Source organism: Notolepis coatsorum (assembly GCF_963971535.1).
Source record: "Notolepis coatsorum genome assembly, chromosome: 7".
In the NCBI taxonomy this organism is placed as follows: domain Eukaryota; kingdom Metazoa; phylum Chordata; class Actinopteri; order Aulopiformes; family Paralepididae; genus Notolepis; species Notolepis coatsorum.
In genome coordinates this window covers 29552675-29574513 of record NC_140171.1, presented here as the reverse complement: position 1 = coordinate 29574513, position 21839 = coordinate 29552675, and the positions used below count along the sequence as shown (strand labels likewise).

The 21839-nt window shown below is 44.4% G+C and overlaps 1 protein-coding gene across 1 annotated transcript in view; it reads right to left on the bottom strand.

The window, feature by feature from the left end:
• Positions 1 to 20309, bottom strand: part of arhgef38 (Rho guanine nucleotide exchange factor (GEF) 38) — a 26855-nt gene extending 6546 nt beyond the window's left edge. The window contains exons 1-10 of the mRNA XM_084318069.1: positions 19988 to 20309; positions 11702 to 11886; positions 11103 to 11220; positions 9796 to 9943; positions 9627 to 9644; positions 7620 to 7819; positions 6440 to 6573; positions 6074 to 6178; positions 5738 to 5857; positions 934 to 1290 (exon numbers count right to left, since the gene is read on the bottom strand). Of these exons, the coding sequence (XP_084174195.1) occupies positions 934 to 1290; positions 5738 to 5857; positions 6074 to 6178; positions 6440 to 6573; positions 7620 to 7819; positions 9627 to 9644; positions 9796 to 9943; positions 11103 to 11220; positions 11702 to 11886; positions 19988 to 20198 (1596 nt within the window). The 5' untranslated portion in view covers positions 20199 to 20309. The remainder of the gene's footprint in view (positions 1 to 933; positions 1291 to 5737; positions 5858 to 6073; positions 6179 to 6439; positions 6574 to 7619; positions 7820 to 9626; positions 9645 to 9795; positions 9944 to 11102; positions 11221 to 11701; positions 11887 to 19987) is intronic.
• Between the last annotated feature and the right edge of the window lie 1530 nt (positions 20310 to 21839).

The following is a 21839-nucleotide window of genomic DNA, read 5'->3' as shown; positions in this document are numbered from 1 at the left end:
ACCTTTGAAGGTGTTTTCTTTTACTTGCACAGTACTGCTATTTTCCTTCGTATAGGGCAGTATCGTCTAGTACAGGTGTTCTCAAACTTTGGATGACTGTGGGCCAATTTAGGGACCCAACATTGGATTGAGGGTCTCCCTCAAGAAAAACACAACACATACGCGACTCGCAAGATACCTAGTTGCCATGCAACCAGTAGCCTACATTTACATTTAGTCATTTAGCTCACGCTTTTATCTAAGGTGACTTACAAGTCAGCAGGAAGGGTACAACTCTGGCAGTAAGGGTAAGTAACGTTGTTTGTCAAACAGTGTTGATCTTGAGTGCATAGTAGTATAGACATACTAGCATAGTAGGTAGTAATATAGGCGAGGTAGATTCCTTATTTAGCAATGTGCATAATAGTAGATGGTTCATATTTTTTTTAATGTATTATAATGTTTTTATTCATTTAAAGGAACACGTCTTCTCTAGAGAGAAACAAGAAGATAGATACCAGTTTCCTCTCTGTGCGTTCAGTAGAAAGCTATCTGGCTGCATGTTAGCCTAGCTTAGCACAATGAATGGAAGCGGACAGTGCCAGTTAGCCTTCGAGAGGTGTTAGTTGGACAATGCCTAGGCTAACTGGCACTGTCCGCGGTGGGACCCTTACCGGTAGCTGCTCTATGGTGGGCGTGCGGTGGGACCCTTACCGGTAGCTGCTCTATGGTGGGCGTGCGGTGGGACCCTTACCGCTAGCTGCTCTATGGTGGGCGTGCGGTGGGACCCTTACCGGTAGCTGCTCTATGGTGGGCGTGCGGTGGGACCCTTACCGGTAGCTGCTCTATGGTGGGCGTGCGGTGGGACCCTTACCGGTAGCTGCTCTATGGTGGGCGTGCGGTGGGACCCTTACCGCTAGCTGCTCTATGGTGGGCGTGCGGTGGGACCCTTACCGGTAGCTGCTCTATGGTGGGCGTGCGGTGGGGGGTCGTGTCCATCAGGTCCCGGAGCAGAGCCACCAGGCACGCCACACAGTTGGTCAGGATGGTATGGGCGGCCGTGTTGAACCTCTGCAGTTCCTCTACCAGCTGGGCGTTGAGGGCCACGTAGTCCCTCTTGGCCTGCCCCTGCCCCTCTGACGCCGGCAAGGGAGAGGTGGAGGAGGTGGAGGAAAATGAGGAGGAGCGCTCCAAGCGGCTGCAATGGTCCAGCAGCTTGTCGTAGCGTTTCTGGATGAGCTTCTGAGGGGCAGTGAACATGCCGTGGAGGGAGGAGAGGGGGGCGACGACCAAGCGCTCCATCCTCTCTTTCTGGACGGTCCGCAGGTGAGATTAGATTAGATTCAAATGTATTTGTTGTCATTATAGAGCACAAGTACAGTACAACGAAAATAAGTTTGGCATCCAAACAGAGTGCAAATGTAACAGTAAAGTGCAACAGCAATGTACAATGTACAGGTGATTAAACTGGGTATAAAATATGTACATATATAGATATAGTGTCTACAGATATGTAAAAGGATTATGTGCAGGCATGTACACTGGATAGATATATATACACTGTAAGAATAAATATATATATATATATATACGACGGTATATACAGCATTATTGTACAAGCTATCATACAAAGTTATATATGGGTTATATGCAGGTGTATAAGTAGGGTGCGTCCGTGCGTGCGTGCGCGTGTGTGTGTGTGTGTGTGTGTGTGTGTGTGTGTGTGTGTGTGTGTGTGTGTGTGTGTGTGCGCGTGCGTGCGTGCGTGCGTGCGTGCCTGTGCGTGCGCGTGCGTGCGTGCGTGCGTGTGTGTATGTGTGTGTGTGTGTGTGTGTGTGTGTGTGTGTGTGTGTGTGTGTGCGTGCGCGTGTGTGTGCGTGCGTGCGTGTGTGTGTGTGTGTGTGTGTGAGTTGAGCAGAGACAGACTGCGGTGTGTGTATGTCCCTTTAAATGTGCTTCTGACCTGCCTGTGACCTGGCTCAGAAAGTTAACAGTGATATAAGTGACATCGGCATTCTGGCTAACTTCCTGTCAAACTAGGCTCAGATTAAAGATATAGTAACACAGTAGACCAAGGAAACAGATGTTATCTTATCTTTTCTGAAATAGTCACAAGTGAAGAGAATGCGAGAGGATGAATGCACCGTGAAACACAAGGTGGATTACGCTCTCGCTTCTTTGAAGACTCCGCCACCTGCAACCCCTGTCTCCTCCGAGAATCTTACCAATTAAGATAGTAAAGTGTCTATTTGAACAGATACAAAGGGCATCAATAACGAGATCCCTTTGATCCTAAAACCAGCTCTATTGCATTTCTCTTCCCTGGCACACAGGTGCGTTTGTCTCTGAGACTGGCCTCTGTTCTGTAGGAGATATTAAAGCTAATTAAAGACTAAGAGTGCTGATGGACCACTGGTGGTGAGAGAGTCTCCCACATAAAGAGCCTCATTCACAGGCCTGGCTATCTCAGAATTAGCAACAGAACCATCCACCCAGAAAGGGGGGGGGGGGGGCAACAGAGAAGGGGGAGAGAGAGAGAGAGAGAGAGAGAGAGAGAGAGAGAGAGAGAGAGAGAGAGAGAGAGAGAGAGAGAGAGAGAGAGAGAGAGAGAGAGAGAGAGAGAGAGAGAGAGAGAGAGAGAAGGATGTACCTATCAGGACAGCTAGAGGGAAATATCCCCACCAGTCTCATAGTCAAGACTCACATCAATAGTCTCATGGCATCGCAGTGTGGAGGGGGTGATTAAATCTCATGACATCTGAAAAACCCAATGAATTGTTTTCAGTGAATCACGATTTGGGGGGGGGGGGGGGGGGGGGGTGTGTTGTGCAGCAGCAGCAGCAGCACAGCAGCAACAGACCTACTGGCCTGTCAGTGAGAGTTTAGTAGCTACAAGACCACTCTCCATTAGAGTCAGCCCAGAACCTCTCGCACCACTACTCAATTTACCGCTGGAGGTTCTGGGTTTCTCAGATTAACCTCAGAGTGGAGTTGGGGGGAGGGGTGTGTGTGTGTACTGTAAGTGTGCACAGTTCAGGGACGGATGGAAAGACAGCTGATGAGTTTGAGGCAGAACAGACGATAATAATGTAGGTTAATTACATGCGGGAGAACGTTTGGAACGAGACCACGGGTCCCTGCCGCTCCAGCTGGACCCATGTGATAAGGGCTCAGTGAACTTAGTGGCAGACCCTCCACGGCACAGAGGGAAAACATGGAGGCGTGAAAGAGATTTAACCCAAACAATTAACATTAAGGCTCGTTTTGATATCACACACCTACCACCACAGCACTGAAACTGCTCTTACTAAAATAATTAGGGACCTCTAAACTAAACTCAGATGCAAATAAAGTCTCAATGCTTGTCCTATTAGACTTAAGCTCAGCGTCCGACACGATTGACCATGATATCCTAATAAATTTTCTAGAAAAGTCAGTCTTTCTGACTATATTAAACTGGTTCAGAACATATATCAAAGGAAGAAAATATTACATCAGGCTCGGAGATCATGCTTCTGAGAAACATGACACCTACTTCAGAGTTCCACAAGGGAGCTGCCTTGGTCCACTATTATTCTCACTATAGCCTACATGCTGCCACTTGGGGACAACGTTAGAAAACACAATGTATGTTTCCATAGCTACGTAGTTGACACACAATTGTACATCTCTGCTGAACCAAATGATACTACAGCTATTAACTCCATTTCTGTCTGTCTCTTAGCAATAAACAAATGGATGGAACAGCCTAAAATTAAACGAGGACAAAACTGAAATCCTACTAGTTGGCCCTATAAACAAAAGAGAAATGCTGCTGAGAAATATGGGGCAACTTACTCCTTGGATTAAACCAGAAGTTACAAGTATTGGTGTTATCATAGACTAAGCTTTAAATCACACATCAACAAGGTGACAAAAACATAATTATTCCACCTTAGAAACATACAGTAGCTAAAGTACAACCATTTATAAATCAAAAGGACACTGAAAAACTGATCCATGCATTTATCTCAAGCCGACTAGACTACTGTAATGCACTCCTTACCGGCCTTCCGGAAAACCCACAGAAAGACTCCAACTCATTAAAAACTAGGCTATTATTAACTAGAACCAAGAGGAGAGGCCACATCCATCCAGTGTTAGCTACTCTGGCTTCTGGTATCATTTAGAATCGATTTTAAGGTCCTCCTCCTTACATACAAAGCACTAAATGGAACAGGATCAAGCTACATTGTCAATTATTTTGTCAACTATGCCCATCATCTACTACTGGTTTATTGAAGGTCCCCAACCACAGACACTAAATATTTTCAAAAGTAGCCTTTTAATCCACTCTGCTGCTTGGACTCATTGCATCCAGACTGTGATTGTTGTACTGCAGATGAGAGCTATTTTATCGCACTGCAATGTCTGTTGTATGCTAATGTATGTAAATTAGCTATTTTATTGCACTACTTTCATTCTGTCTACACTTTTTGCACTGCTCTTATTCTGTCTATTTTATACTCATTTTATGTCTGCACTTTATGCATTGCTTTTATTTGGTCAGAAACCTGCTAATAGTCTTTTTATAGATTTTAATGTCATAAATCTATTACGATATTTTCTGAAGGCATTAATGTCATGCCAATTGTATGCAAATGTTATGCCTATTTTATGTCTATTATGTGTCTACATCACTGCTGTGAAGCACTTTGCAAGTGCATTTGCAAGTGGCAGCAATTCTTGTATGAAAGGTGCTATACAAATAACGTTTATTATTATTACTCCAGTGTGCTGTTTCCCTACACATCAATAAAGCAAAAACAAAGGAGATGAAGATGAACCACAATTTAGAAGAGGCCGTACAACTGGACGGAGAAGCACTGGACGAGGTGGACACCTTCACATACCTGGGAAGCATTGTGGGGAAGGACGGAGGTAGCGACAAAGACATCAAAGCAAGAATAGGGAAGGCAAGAACAGCATTTTTAATACTGAAGCAAACATGGAATTCAAACCACATCTCCACAAAGACCAAACTCCGCATCTTCAACACCAATGTCAAATCAGTTCTATTATACGGAGCAGAAACATGGAGAACAACAAAAGCAACCTCAAACAAACTGCAAACCTTCATAAACAGATGTTTACGACAGATCCTGGGAATCTACTGGCCAAACACCATCACAAACGAACAGCTCTGGCAAACCACTCAACAAGAACCACTTGAAACCCTAATCAAACGCAGGAAATGGGGCTGGATTGGACACACTCTGAGAAAACCATCCTCCAACACAACCAGGCAGGCCTTAACCTGGAACCCACAGGGGAAGAGAAAGCCAGGAAGACCCAGAAACAGCTGGAGAAGGTCTGTCGAGGCGGATCTCAAGGAAGAAAGAACATCATGGAAGGAAGCAGAGAAAATCGCCCAACACCGAACCAGCTGGAGAGATTTCATGAATGACCTATGCTCCCCAAAGAGCAAAAGGGTTTAAGTGTGCTGTTTCCCTAACAGACCCCATCGGCCCTCTTCTATGTACTGAACGTCAATAGTCTTTGCCAACACAGAATATCAAAACTGTTTTAAGCTGAGCCCTCGAAAACATTTGTTTGTGTGTGTGTGTGTGTGTGTGTGTGTGTGTGTGTGTGTGTGTGTGTGTGTGTGTGTGTGTGTGTGTGTGTGTGTGTGTGTGTGTGTGTGTGTGTGTGTGTGTGTGTGTGTGTGTGTGTGTACAAACAGCAACAAACCAAGAAAACCCTTCCCACTTTCACTTACAAAGTGCTTATATGGGTCATTGCCGTTCTCATGAAATGACCCGTTGGTGTCTATTTTGTTTGGATCCTTGAGGATATTCTCCAGGTCCTGGGCGTTCTGGATAGCCACAGACACCATCTCCTGCAGAAACCAAAATAAAAATGAATTAATTCATTTTAAAAAATACATAAAAACCAGGTGAGGCAAGGAACACAGAACAGGGTCTATATTCACAAAATGACGAAGTGTTGAATAAATGTTCCTGATGGCTACTGACCGCAGATCAGCACCCCCTACATTCAATGCAACGTTGCCCAAAGGCAGAGGTGTATTTACAGTAGACGTAGTGTGACTGACCTGGGTGTGCTGCATGTAACACTGGACATTCTTCACCAGTTGCCTCACAGCTTTCTCCAGGCCCCGGAACAGCTTCTCCTCCTTATCAAACGCTTCATCTCTCACCTACAGAAAGGGCGGTTAACGTTCAATCCACTCTCTCCATTCACTCCCGCGTTGACATTTCCGGCACATGTAAACAGCACTGTGACCTCTAACAAAAAGCAGATAATTGTGTGTTGATAACATAGCCAATGCGCCAACAAGATTAGCGCCACGACAAGTGTGAAGTCCTGATGACTTACTCACTTTTATGTTGTTTACATGTGTTGAAGGAGTACAAAAACGGGGAAATTATCAGTTTATTTTATCATCAGTTTACTTTACCTGTCGTTCAACTCCGGTGAGGATCTTTAAATAGCCTGTGAATCTGTCGGACTTCTTGCGGATCGAGTGAATGTTGAACTTGTTGAATTTGTTTCTCAGTGTGCACTCGTCTTCTGACCTTTTGTACTTCATCACTGGGACACGGAGAAATAGTTGCATGAAATATTAGAGTAAGAAGACAGTATTTCTTTGCATTAATCTCAGCATGTGGACTGTGGTTTCTGATGCAAATGATGTTGACCTATCTCATGCTCTGCCCCTCTTTTCCAATCGCAACCGTTGCTTCCCTCGGACAGGCGGGGAGCAAAAGAGGGCAGGGTTTGAGATAGGTCAATTGGTGTGCGGGTATCTCGAACGCTGACCTCTCAGGAAACAAAATTAAATAATCTAATGCAATGAGGAACATAGATGGGTGGCTAGGTGGTGTAGTGGGCAAGGCACTCGCCACCAGTGTGGAGACGCTAGGATTCGCGTGTTCGAATCCAGCTCTCCACATTGTTTTCAGTTTAGCTGGTCGTCCGCAGTAATACACATTGGCCGTATTACGGGGAGGGAAAACTGAAGGGTGGGGATCGAACGTTGTGAACAAGCGACTCCTACAGGTCGGTTGGTGCGCCTGCGCAGTAGAATCAGGAAGTGTCGGGGGCAGCGTGAGCCTCCCACGCGTTACTCCTCGACACTGAGAGATCGAGCTGCGCAGGTGAAAAGATGCGACTGCTGTTACCTCAAGTACCGGAGGGGACTTGTGCTATGTATGACTTAGTCCACATTGCAGCCGGCTTGTGGGAGGCAAGAAACAGCGTTCGTGACAGGGGAGGGTTGAATTGGATGATACGAAATTGGGATGGGAGAAAATATAGAAAAATGGGAGAAAAAGTGGATCAAAAAAAGCAATGAGGAACATAGATATAGAATGGATAGGAAGACACCTGCAGCATATACAGCAATACTACTGACTCTACCCTCTCTTAGCTTGAACGAGGAAAGCAACAATTGTGATTGGAGGGTTGAGAAAAGAGGAGTGGCGCTTGGGATTGGTCAATTAGTTGTGATAGTTAATTACTTCTATGCATGATGAACCAATTATGAAATGATCTGCCTGATCGCAAACAGCAAAATTCAACCTTTTATAAATATACTTTTTACCGATTCATAATCTTTATCCATACGGAATTCTCACCTATGTCCTTCCTCCGCTTGAACTCGTTGATGTTCACGTTGATGATCTTGGCAGCGGTGAAAGCCTCCTGTAGCGGCCGGTGGTCGGGGTGGTCTTCAGGCGTGGCCTGCCACAGCTCCCGCAGCAGCAGGGGATACTTCATCACCCTCTGGACCGGCTTGATGAGCAGAGAACCCATGTCCAGCAGGTGGGACTTCCCTCTGTGGTCAATAAGAATGGTAAATAAATGGTAAATGGCTGCATTTATATAGCGCTTTTATCCAAAGCCCTTTATAATTTTTCCCATTCACTCACACATTCTCACACCGATGGTGGAGGAAACCATGCAAGGAGCCAACCTGCTCATCGGGAGCAATTAGGGGTTAAGCGTTTTGCTCAAGGACACTTCGACACGCTGCCCGGGAGGAGCAGGAATCGAACCGGGAACCTCCGGATTAGCAGACGACTGCTCTACCTCCCGAGCCACTGTCACCCCAAATAAGAGTCAATCAAGATGCGGTACGTAACAGAAAATGTTTGAAACATTATGAACCCTCGCACTGAAGAACCATATGGCTCAGCTCAGCTCAGCTTTGACAGCCTGTGTATTTTAGTTGTTGGTGTGAATTCACACTTGACTTGGTGTGCATGTGATGTATCACAAGAAAGTAACCAATCAATCCCTACTGTCTTTAGCTATGAATGAACACAACATTCTAACCTACCATTTCTAGATGATGAATTGAGATAAACACTGTTCCTCTGAGAACGTACAGCTGAGTCACTGAGAACCAAACAGCAGTAATGATAACATATCCTTTCTGGCTGGTAAAGGGTTTCACTTCCACTGCCTTGCTAAATTGAGCGATTCAAGTGGCAACAGACCACAGCTGATAAATGAGCTCACCCTGTTGGAATTATTCACTGTGAACCAAACACCTAAATAGTAAGTTAACTTAAATTGTTAGATACAACACAGTTTAGATCACAAACCCTTAAATGACGAGCTTATTCCCCTATATGAGTATGAGTGAAAGGGTTAACCGTTTGGTAGTGCGGCAGTGAAAGGGTTAACAATTGTGTGTATTGACCTGTACTGTATTGTACCCATTCTGCAATCTGTTAATAAAATGTTCAATCAATCAATCAATCAATCAATCCCCTTTCTCGGCAGTGAAAGGGTTAACCTGCTGTCGTGTGGCAGTGAAAGGGGTAACCTTCGGTGTATTGTCGCAGTGAAAGGGTTAACCGTTTGGTAGCGCGGCAGTGAAAGGGTTAACAATTGTGTGTATTGAGCTGTACTGTAACATTTTCAATCAATCAATCAATCAATCAATCACAAATGTAACAGTACCGCACAGTACAGGCCCCCAACGCACAGTACAGGCCCCCAACTCACAGTACAGGCCCCTCCTATTGCCGGGCTGCGGCACTGCAGATTTATCCTATTGCTCTATATACTTACTTATACACCTGTATAATAATGTATGTTAATGTGATTTATCACATGCCAACCAAGTCAATATTCATTTCGGTAGATTCTATACACAACACACCGACTCTGCTTTCACACATACACACCCCTCCTACCCAACCCCCCCCCCCTCCACCCCACCCACCCAACCACCTCCAATGTACAGTCCCCCCCCACCCACCCAACCCCACCCCACCTACCCAACCTCCTCCAATGTACAGTTTCTACGTCAAATGTATATACTCTCTTTTCTGGACCCTTTTTGTATCACAAACAGTACTGTATTTGCAAATCTGGTATGTCATAAATGTATAGATGTAGCAGTACTGTCTATCTGTATGTCGTGTATGTCATATATGTTATGATGAATTGAAAATGGGGGACCCTGATGTAAACAAGTCTTTCTCTGGTCTGCATCCCCTTAACAATTGTATGCATTGAGCTGTACTGTACTGTACCCATTCTGCAATCTGTTAATAAAGTTTTCAATAAATCAATTCAATCAATCAAACATGTTCAGAACTGTGTTAAATGATAGGATAATGTGTACTTACTCTTGGTCATATATTCTCCTGTAATAAAACACAAAGAAAACTGATTATAGAGTATATCAAGTTGATCAAATACATACATACATTGAATTGACATTTGATTGTGAAATAAATTATGAATTGAGGATTTTCAAATGTTTTTTAATGTGTAAGTAGTAATTTGATGGCTTACTTCAGAGCTAGTACACATGTGATGAAATGCTGCTTGATTTCTTCCTCTTTCTCATAGGATCTGAGTGAAGAGATGGAGTCATCGTGATGGTAGCAGTAAATCTTATAGACGTCCTCCAAAGCTGCCTTGGCCTGGATGAAGATTTCCCCTTCAAGTACAAGAGTTATATTTACACCATATAACTCTGCTTCCACCCGCTTGCATCGCTGCCCTTTCTTCCAGATTCCTACAGTAATTCTATCACAGAATTAACAAGCGCAAATCCGCAATAGATTAGATTAGATTAGAGTTGATTTGATTAGATTAGATTCTATTCAAATATATTGTCATTATACAGCACAAGTACAGTAAAATGAAAAGAGGTTTGGCATCCAACCAGAGTGCAAATGTAACAGTAAGTGCAATAGTAATATACAATGAATGTGCAGACAATTAAACTGCGTATAAAATATATACATGAGTACTACTGAGTGTGGCGCTAATCAGCTCAGTATACAGAGTTGTAATATTAAATGATTATGTACAGTGATACAGGTATGAAAACAGTATGGTAGTAGTCATACTGGCTAGCAGTCTAACTAGTAAGAGTAGGTAAGGGATATGTACAGATATAGATATACTAACTACAGATATGTAAAAGGGTTATGCTGCGACCACATACAGTACGCCCATGAATTTCACACGTGTGTACACACGCACGCACACACACACACACACACACACACACACACCCACACACACACACACACACACACACACACACACACACACACACACACACACACACACACACACACACACACACACACACACACACACACACCCTCCATGCTCCAAATGTCAGAGTGAACTATAGATAAAAGAAACTGAAAAAAGGGCAGTGATTCAAGGGGGTGTAACCAGGCTAACTATAATACTATAAGCCAACATATTGAAAGAAGGGCAGTGATTCAAGGGGTGTAACCAGACTAACTATATTAGTATAACCCAACATATTGAAAAAAGGGCAGTGATTCAAGGAGTGTAACCAGACTAACTATATTAGTATAACCCAACATATTGAAAAAAGGGCAGTGATTCAAGGGGTGTAACCGGGCTAACTATATTAGTATAAGCCAACGTATTGTAAAAAGGGCAGTGATTCAAGGAGTGTAACCAGACTAACTATATTAGTATAAGCCAACATATTGAAAGAAGGGCAGTGATTCAAGGGGTGTAACCAGACTAACTATATTAGTATAAGCCAACGTATTGTAAAAAGAAAAATCGCACAACCAAGGAATCCAGTGAAAGTGACTGAAGGTTACCTATGACAAGTGATTCCAGGTCAGGTTCTCTGATGGCCTGCTGCAGTCTGTGTAGGAGCGCTGCAGATACTTCACACACCGTCTCCATGTTGGTGAACAGACGATCCACGTCCACCACCTTCCAGCAGAAGACAACACCACAGTAGAGGATTCACAACCCTTCATATCCATGGCCTGGCACTAAATGTGTGTGGTGTGCGAGTGTGGTGAGTTCAGCCACATTATTCCCCTATTCTATTATTGTTCTGTAAACCTTTCTGCTCAGTGAGTTTACAGTTTAGTTCAAACAGTAGATCACCTACCAGGTGTGCAGCCAAAAGAGGCTACATCTGTTGATAGTAAATCTTCACTCAAGATCAAGTACTTCCTCACTGTGTCTAGACACAGTCTGACGTTGAGATGGGTTCATCCAGAGCTATTACAAAAAAACAGATGACATCATCCAAAACGGAGAACTGCTTTGCCTTGTATTCTGTTACCTTCCGTATACAGTGTGCAGCTTAGTGGGGTTGATACTTATTGATTTACCGTAATTAACCGTGATCTATTTAATTCAGAGGGTGTCTTGTGTCTCCGGCAGGACGGAGGTGTATATGTACCTGCTTGTCTCTCAGAGGCTTCACCACCTCTCGGATGCACAGCTCCAGGTCCGTGAGGAAGTCCTTCTCCGTCTGCACCAGCTCCTGGATGACCTTCGCCCTGCGGCTCATCTTCCTCGCCCGGACCTCCCCGGGCTCCAGGGCCGGTGACGAGGGGGCGGACAGGTCATGGGGGGCCATTTTCTCTGAGGACAGATGGGATCACAAGTGTCGTAAGTCAGTACACAATTTCAACCCAACTCCGCAATATTTGTGTGCAAATGAGACTCGTCCCTGCAATATTTTCGCATTAAAATGGTCACAAGCTGCTTGCAAATTTCTGCTTCTGGTTCTCATGGCCAGTTTGTTACGTTGCAACACTACGGTATATAGCAACAAGGAACACGCTTCATTTGACAGTCACTTTTCAATTGCAATTTATTTTCACGGACGTGCAATTTTCACAATATTCTGCAATTTCCCAGCGATAAAACACAGAAAAGTCCTGATAGGTATGATAAGTAAGTTGTTGTTGTTGTTGTTGTTGTTGTTGTTGTCGTCATATTCCCTACAGGGCCGCTATAGCCTAATGAGTCCATTGGTAATTAAAGGTCAAAGGCCACCCCTATACTGATACTAATGAATGCACGTACATGTAATTTGCAATCAAAGGTAAAAGGAGGGGGATTTGTTTACACTTGCAGTGCCTGCAATCAGTTAAAACATATTTACTACACATGTAATTCTTATTCTATCCAAACACAAGTTGTTTGGTTTGTAAACAAACACAACTGCCAATGTAAACAGCTACAGTGTAACATTTTGGGTAGCTTTCTGGCTTCAAACTGTGTTCCAGGGACTCTATTTCCCTCTGAGGACAGTTTATTTATTCAGATATGTAAATATACCATTGCTTTTTTTGTACTTCTCTGGGTTTCAAATGTCTCTCCCAAAGCGGCATAGTGCCCCTTTATTAAAGACACTAATTACAACGTGAGAACTGTTAGAACTGTTAGAACTGTTTGATTCTTCACCCTGCACAGACTCTGGCACACCTGGTGCTCAAGGACTCACACATCACTCTTTCTTTTACTAAGCACCTTGGATCTTATCTGTATACGTTATACGCATATTTTATATTTATTGATAATCCACTTCATCTGTTAACATATATCAGGGTAGACTAAGACTCAGTATGGAGTATTGCACATTGTACTTAGCTATATATATGTATACATAATATATAATATTGGGGGGGGCTGTACATACATACATTGTGTTATTATTATCAATTGAGTATACATACCTGTCCAGCTGACTAGACTCTAATTTCTTTTAAATTTTTTTATTCAAATTGTATCTTGTTCTTTATTTTGTATGCTTGTATTTCTTATTCGCATAAGGTACAGGCAGGGTCATGACCCTGCCTGTACCTCCCCTCCCCCTCCCCTGTGCCGCTGTGACCCCTGGATTCCCCCGAGGGGTTAATATAGGAACATTTAATCTGATCCTAAATGTCATTAATAAATCTAAAGAGAGGGTACAGCCGACGCACACCCGCTTCGCAGAGTGTCGGGGCGACGCTGGCATTTGCATAATGTTTATGTGTGTTACACGCCGGCTACGCGCACACGCTCCAGAACACATACATCTCTCCCAGAGCGCACCGGCTGACTCCAGAGCAGCCACTCGCGGTGATCTAATTGTTTTGACTGATCGCCAAAAGGCCTCACTTAACATGCCAGTCAGGTTCCCCTGATCTGTTTTTATCGCACCGTAGCCTAATCATTCTCCGGCTGCTGTGTGCTTTGCATGGCAGGCGAGGCGAGCAGGGGACTGTGTTCAGGGAAGAGGGATGCTTCCTCCCCCCCTAATCGCCTCAACGCACCACTTCCTCCTCTGGGGGGGGGGGGGGGGGGGGGGGGGGGGAGAGAGAGAGAGAGAGAGAGAGAGAGAGAGAGAGAGAGAGAGAGAGAGAGAGAGAGAGAGAGAGAGAGAAGGCTAGCGGTGGTGGCGGTGGGGGGGGGGGGGGGCTGCAAGGCCTGTGTTGGGTTACGGAACTAATCGTCTTGATGATGTAATGCCACGGCTTGCATCGGCATTCCATCTGCTCCAGCTGGAAGGGATGGGAGGTGCTGACACATGTACACACACACACATGCACACACACACACACACACACACACACACATACACACACACATATGCGTATATACACACACACACACACACACACACACACACACACACACACACACACACACACACACACACACACACACACACACACACACACACACACACACACACACACACACACACACACACACACACACACACACGTCACACACACACACACACACAATATCCAATGCAATCAGCCCCTATTTACAGAAACAGATGAGCGAGGACTGGAGGCTCTATAGCTATCTGCAGCAAAGCATTGCTGTGTCGACACTAAACAGATGTTGATGTGCTGACAAACAAATACAGACCTTTGGGAATATTTAAACACACAACAATGTAAATACTATTAGAATTAGCTGGTGATACTTGATTTTAGGGGGCATGAATTATGACTTACGTAACCTAGGAAGTGATGAGGAGCTACTGTATTAATAAAGCGTGGGAACAAATAGTATCTCACTGAAGTGACTCTGGAAGGATCTCCCTGCCCTGAGACAACATGAGACGTGTGTATATGTAAATCAACAGTTTGTCATCGTTCCATCCTCATTAGTTCCCAGGTATATAATCATTATATTAAAGTTGCCACTCTGGCGTAGCAGAAAAAGAGGTCAACGTCATGCTGAACATGCTGGTTTTAATCTTGAGGGCATGTCTAAGTAAGCATATCAAGTGTTTTACACTGCCGATGGATCACTGTGACAGCGGTCCAAAAACAACTATGCAGGCCAATACGCATAGACAATAGGGGGCTATTGTTCATGGAGAGGTGTAATAAGGAAATGATGTAATATCCTTCAAGGGTAGAGACAATGACCTTGTCAATCCCTCAAAAGGCTGTATTAATGGACGTGGACAACTCCCCCCGCTCCCCCCATGAGATCGTATTACCACTGAATAGATCTCTTATAGGAGTGTGTTCCTGCTGCCCCTATGCCTGCCTGTCCTCTAATAAGTCTGTGAAATGAAGAATTGTCCTTTTTTTTGTTTCTAGCTAATGATACTAAATGATCCCCTCCCAAAAAACAGAGAATTTTTTTTTCTTCAAGTATCACTGAGGCTCATGTGTCTTTGTGGCTCTTCAGTGTAAAAAGAGAAGCCAGCACAGATGAAAACGTCCCCCCGTGAGAACAGGACACTGGTGGTGAGCCGCTCTGCCGGTTCAGGGTGTACATGTATGTGTGACGTCATTCATCTGTAATGAAACTTGTGCCCTTGATGTATAACTTGATGTATCTGTTCCATTCCAGTGACCGGTGTCTTAATAAAAACAGAAATACATATAAATAAATACAATTTTTTTTTTAAATCAGTTAATTAATTAATTAATATCGTCTAGTAAAGTTATATTGTATTAGTCGATTAGTCGACTAATCGGTCGAAAGGAGCCATAGTCGACTGCCAACCTCTTAGTCGAATACAAAAAAAAAAAAATTATAAAAAGTTTTTATTTAAACAATTTTTTTTATTACCATTCTTTCCAAAAGAAAAGAGGCCTAGAAGCGTGGCTAACGCTAATGGCATGCATACCAAAGGCTAACTGCCTAAGAAAACAGGCACAGAGGCACTGAAAGAGGATTTCACCCATCTAATGAACACACTAGACTAGACAAATATCAAGATGTATCCATCAGTGGACCAATTGCATGCTTTTGCAGAGGACACGAAGCCTTCAGTCGACTCCTTCAGACATTAAGCACCCCCCACAGCCCAAATGGAATGATACAAAAAAATAAACAAATAATAAATATATATATATATATATATATATAATTTTTTTTGTCAACTAATAGTCGACTAACGGCAAATTATGGCCAATCATAGTCGACTATCCAAATCCTTAGTCGGGGACAGCCCTAGAGTAAAGTTATATTGTATAGTATAGGATTATTAAAGTCTATTTGTTGTATTGCACTGTATTGCACACTATACGGTTGAGGAGCCAAGGAAAACAAGCATCTCACGTTCTCTGAATGTATGTACATTTTAAAAGCTGTGACAATAAAGGAATCTGAATCTGCATCTGAAAATACAATTAAAATGTTAAGAATAAAAAAAATAAAAAGAGTGCAGGAAGATGAACAGGAGACATTCTACCTCTTTGCCTGTCCTAGAAAAGATTGATAAACATAAAACCAGCCAACACAAAGGACTGGTGCGGCTGACGTTTCTGTGTCATAGCTTAAGGACTGTTAGAGCTGCACACTGTGGTTGACTTACTTCCCTAAGTTGAGTCATTTGCCACGATTGTGTGTGTGTGTGTGTGTGTGTGTGTGTGTGTGTGTGTGTGTGTGTGTGTGTGTGTGTGTGTGTGTGTGTGTGTGTGTGTGTGTGTGTGTGTGTGTGTGTGTGTGTGTGTGTGTGTGTGTGTGTGTGTGGTGGGGCACGGTTGCCAAGCGGAGGAGTTCTCATGAAAGTGGATACAAGGGCCTTTCACTGCGCGGCCCATTGTAAAAAGGACCGTGCGGAAAGGCCCCTAGAACCAGGAAGGCAGAGCGTATCACGTATCACCGCAAAACGACACGGCAGACCATGTCCTCCTACCGACAGGCACAATGGCATTCTGTCATTGAGAATATATCTAGGATAAAGAACTTAAAGGGTACTTTAAGGATACTTCAACGCAGACTGGTCTACAACTATTGTTTTTACAGTAATAGGTCCAAATGCTAAAAGGATGGTTGGAGAGTAAAATAAAAAAATAAAAAAGAGTAAAGCAGTCTCTAAAGCAGCAGTGTGTATAATAAGAAACAGACAAACTAACCAAAAGGACACACGCGCGCACGCACACACGTGCGCACGCACACACACACACACACACACACACGCACACACACACACACACACACACACACACACACACACACACACACACACACACACACACACACACACACACACACACACACACACACAATGTCAACCTACAGGAAAGAAACTACATAACAGGTTGATCGGATTATGCTAAATCAGCATGACATGAGAAATGACTTTGATATAACAATAAATAATAATAAAAAACAAATACAATTTTAATTAACGAAATAATAAAGACATCACAACGACATACTATCACAGCGTTGGACGAGATGTCAGGGTTGCCATGGCGTCAGGCAGCCCGACCGACCTGTTTGACAGCCAGGTGAGAACTCGCCGTCCGCCCACATCGCTCACATGTTTCCTCTTTCAGTGAAGTCATCGCTATGTCAATATTTGCAATGGTAATACCACAGTAAATATGTGTGGCACGGCGCGCCACAGTACTGTAGGTGCGGGGCTAAAGTCCCTCGTGAGCAGGGTGGGCTGATCAGTTTACTGAAAACACCCTGCTGTTTGTCCGACGACGCTGCCGCGATGCAGCGCCTGGGGCCGTCTCTTTGACAGAGTCAAGAAAGAGGAAAGTGCAGAGGAGTAGAGTGACTCTTCTGAAGGTAAACTACTGTAAGTGCAGAGGAGTAGAGTGACTCTTCTTAAGGCAAACTACTGTAAGTGCAGTGGAGTAGAGTGACTCTTCTGAAGGTAAACTACTGTAAGTGCAGAGGAGTAGAGTGACTCTTCTGAAGGTAAACTACTGTAAGTGCAGAGGAGTAGAGTGACTCTTCTGAAGGTAAACTACTGTAAGTGCAGAGGAGTAGAGTGACTCTTCTGAAGGTAAACTACTGTAAGTGCAGAGGAGTAGAGTGACTCTTCTGAAGGTAAACTACTGTAAGTGCAGATGAGTAGAGTGACTCTTCTGAAGGTAAACTACTGTAAGTGCAGAGGAGTAGAGTGACTCTTCTGAAGGTAAACTACTGTAAGTGCAGAGGAGTAGAGTGACTCTACTTTTCTTTTTTTTTATCCTCTTTTTCTCCGCCTGGTTTTCTATTTTTCTCCCCATCCCAATTTAGTTGTTATGCCAATTCCCCCCCTCCCCTACCTGGTTGTTGTGCACATGTTCCTCCTACTGGTCGGTACAAGGGAACCCTGAAGTCCACCACATGCTTCCTCCGACACATGTGGAGACAGCCAGTGGCTCTCTTTCCACCTGGCAGCGAGGACTCTCATTGGTGAAGCGTAACGCGTGGGAGGTCACGCTGCCTTAACCATTTCCTGCCTTTCGCTGACCTGACCTGACCTGACCGCTGTTCACAACGCCAGATTACCACCCACGACTTCCCTCCCGCTAACTCAGCCAAACGAGTTAGTATGACGATCGGCCCAAGCCACAGGCAATGCTGACTCCGGGAGTCGAGACCACAGACTCTTGCATTGGTGACGAGCGCAATCTCCGCTACGCCATCCGACCGCCTGTAGAGTGACTCTTCTGAAGGTAAACTACTGTAAGTGCAGAGGAGTAGAGTGACTCTTCTGAAGGTAAACTACTGTAAGTGCAGATGAGTAGAGTGACTCTTCTGAAGGTAAACTACTGTCAGTGCAGAGGAGTAGAGTGACTCTTCTGAAGGTAAACAGAGTGCAGAGGAGTAGAGTGACTCTTCTGAAGGTAAACTACTGTAAGTGCAGAGGAGTAGAGTGACTCTTCTGAAGGTAAACTACTGTAAGTGCAGATGAGTAGAGTGACTCTTCTGAAGGTAAACTACTGTAAGTGCAGAGGAGTAGAGTGACTCTTCTGAAGGTAAACTACTGTAAGTGCAGAGGAGTAGAGTGACTCTTCTGAAGGTAAACTACTGTAAGTGCAGAGGAGTAGAGTGACTCTTCTGAAGGTAAACTACTGTAAGTGCAGAGGAGTAGAGTGACTCTTCTGAAGGTAAACAAAGTGCAGAGGAGTAGAGTGTCTCTTCTGAAGGTAAACAAAGCGGATGGCGGCACACAGCTACCCATCCTCAGCGCGTTGGCACAGTAACAAGTGAAAGGCTTTGTTTTTGCGGCCTTACGAATACATCATGATGTTATTCCTTTTGTCTCTTGAGGAAACAAATTATCATAAGGCCTACGTGCGTGCGTGCGTGCGTGCGTGCGTGCGTGTGTGTGTGTGGAGGAAGTAGTGGCACAAGAATATCCACATACTGTAGGCCTAACCCTTGGTTTTGTGACACAGTGCCCGTGTTCTTCTGCGGTGAGGACAGGTGAGGCCGGTTCATTTGGAATACGGTTAACGTCAGCGATCGTGACGGGAACGTGTTGATTTCTCAAGCTACCGGAACATTGTTCCTTTTTCACAACGTCCGTGTAAATAACTAGTTTTTTTACCCACAGACCAAACCCTACCTGTATCACACTAAGGGTGACACATCCACGCCCCCTCTTGAAATTGGTTTAATAATTAAGTGAACCGGTAATGAAAAAGCCCTTCTTATTGCGTCCCTCACAGTAAGTCACTTGTTTACTTGCTGGTCCGGAGCGCTCCTATAGCCACTCCTCTGTGCCCGAGTTCAGAGCACGGTTTGCATATGTGATCTCATCCCTGTGGGAATATCTCCCTACTCCAGCACATGACAACGCAACAGGTGCCCAGCATCCAGAGAGCTACGGTGTGTGTGTGTGTGTGTGTGTGTGTGTGTGTGTGTGTGTGTGTGTGTGTGTGTGTGTGTGTGTGTGTGTGTGTGTGTGTGTGTGTGTGTGTGTGTGTGTGTGTGTGCGTGTGTGTGTGTGTGTGTGTGTGTGTGTGTATGCATGCTTGTGGTTGTGTATGTGTGTGTGTGTGTGTGTGTGTGTATGCATGCTTGTGGTTGTGTATGTGTGTGTGTGTGTGTGTGTGTGTGTGTGTGTGTGTGTGTGTGTGTGTGTGTGTGTGTGTGTGTGTGTGTGTATGCATGCTTGTGGTTGTGTATGTGTGTGTGTGTGTGTGTGTGTGTGTGTGTGTGTGTATGCATGCTTGTGGTTGTGTATGTGTGTGTGTGTGTGTGTGTGTGCGTATGCTCACGTCTATTGTGCGTTAATGAATACATGTACAGTATGTGTGCATTTGTGTGTGAACCTCTGTGAATGTTTGCCCTCAAGCCACATAACAGTATAACTCTCAAATATACTAGAAAACTTCCCTCCACCAAAAGAATCTCTCATGGGCATTCTATCATTACTGATTTAAGGAAGTACGGAGGGAAATCTTAGCTCACACGAATAGAGATGGTGGCCATAGCTGTTAACCCCTCGTGGGCAGGGGGGTCATTGTAGCCGGCCTACCTTTAAGTTTGTCGCTGTACTCCGTCTTGTCCGACTGGGTCCTCCTCAGCAGCGTGCCCAGGTTGACGTCCCCTCTGTCATCGGACACAATGGTGTCTGTCTTCCTCCTCTCCAGGTAACGTAGGAACACAGGCCTGTTCCTCCTCTTGATCACTTTCTCCTTCTCCTTCTCCTTCTCCTTCTCACTCCCGCCGGCCTCCTTGGGATCCATGGTGAGGCCCTGCGCTCCGTTATGCTGTCAGACCAGCCCGGGGGAGGAAGGAGAAGAGGGGAGAGAGAGACAGAGAGACAGGGAGAGAGAGAGAGGGAGCCTGTGAAGTGGAACAGGTGCACTGTTCCCACCACACACTTCTGCTGACAATTCTGCACAGGTACCATGGCCCCTCCCCCTCGGCTCCACTACCTGTCACAGGAGAGCTGCATGGCCCCGCCCCTCCACTGCTGCACTATGCCTCCTGCCAAGGGACACCTGTATCCATCCAGAGAGAGAGAGAGAGAGAGAGAGAGAGAGAGAGAGAGAGAGAGAGAGAGAGAGAGACAGAGAGAGAGAGAGAGACAGAGAGAGAGAGAGAGAGAGAGAGAGAGAGAGAGAGAGAGAGAGAGAGAGAGAGAGAGAGAGAGAGAGAGAGAGAGAGAGAGAGAGAGCGCTACCACAGCTAACATCTTGTTTGGGTCTTGCTAATGATAATGCTTTACGAGACATTGTGCTGAACGAAATGCAGTGTTTAAGACATTTACAGTGAGACAAACATTGACAGGGCATCGTTTGTGTGTTTGTGGCCAGTGGGACATTTAAAACGTATGACTAAAAGTTTTGAGAAAACATGTTCACGATTACGATAACTGAAACACAGTAAGAATATCCCCTTTGGGAACAACAAGTAAAACCCTAATCAATGTATGAATCAACAACACAATTAGATTAGCCTTGAATCTATTGGCCTACGTAAATTCAACAAGTGAGCACTTGAGGGATATAATGAAGTTATTCCTGAAGCAGATGTTATTCCTGAGGAGCAGGAGTGGTTTGCTCTGAAGAGGTTCATATCACAGTCTGTAGCCAGAAAGGATGTAACGAATGATAACAAATAACTATTTGTAGGCATTTTGCAAAAACATTTTGCAATGCATGACTCTGGTTCAGTCAAGTCTGCCATGGGCAACAGCGAAGTGGATAAAGGATATATTAACATAATCAAAAGTAGACATAGGATATTAATAGAGTCAAAAGTGAATACAGTATATTAATAGAGGTAAGGTGGATATATGATATTAACCATCAAAAGCTGATATAGGATATTAACAAAGTTAAAAGTGGATACAGGATATTAACATAATCAAAAGTGGATACAGGATATTATTAACAGAGTCAAAAGTGAATACAGGATATTAATAGAGGAAAAAGTGGATATATGATATTAACAGAATCAAAAGTGTATATAGGATAATAACAGAGTCAAAAGTGGATATAGGATAAACAGAGTCAAAAGTGGATATAGGATATTAACAGAGTCAAAAGTGAATACAGGATATTAATAGAGGAAAAAGTGTATATATGACATTAACAAAGTCAAAAGTGGATATAGGATATTATTGCATGGCGTTTTAACATTCGCCGAAATGCTTGATTGTGATTGGTCAATAGCGCTCAGCAGCGGTCCGTTATTACTCGATAACGGACCGCTGCCAGGGGCAACAGAGCAATAATGACCGCTGTTCGCAGCTGGAGCAATCAAGCCCACTGACACACACTGCATCAGTGCAACCGAGCAATAATGACCGCTGTTCGCAGCTGGAGCAATCAAGCCCACTGACACACACTGCATCAGTGCAATCAGACACACCTGCCGGC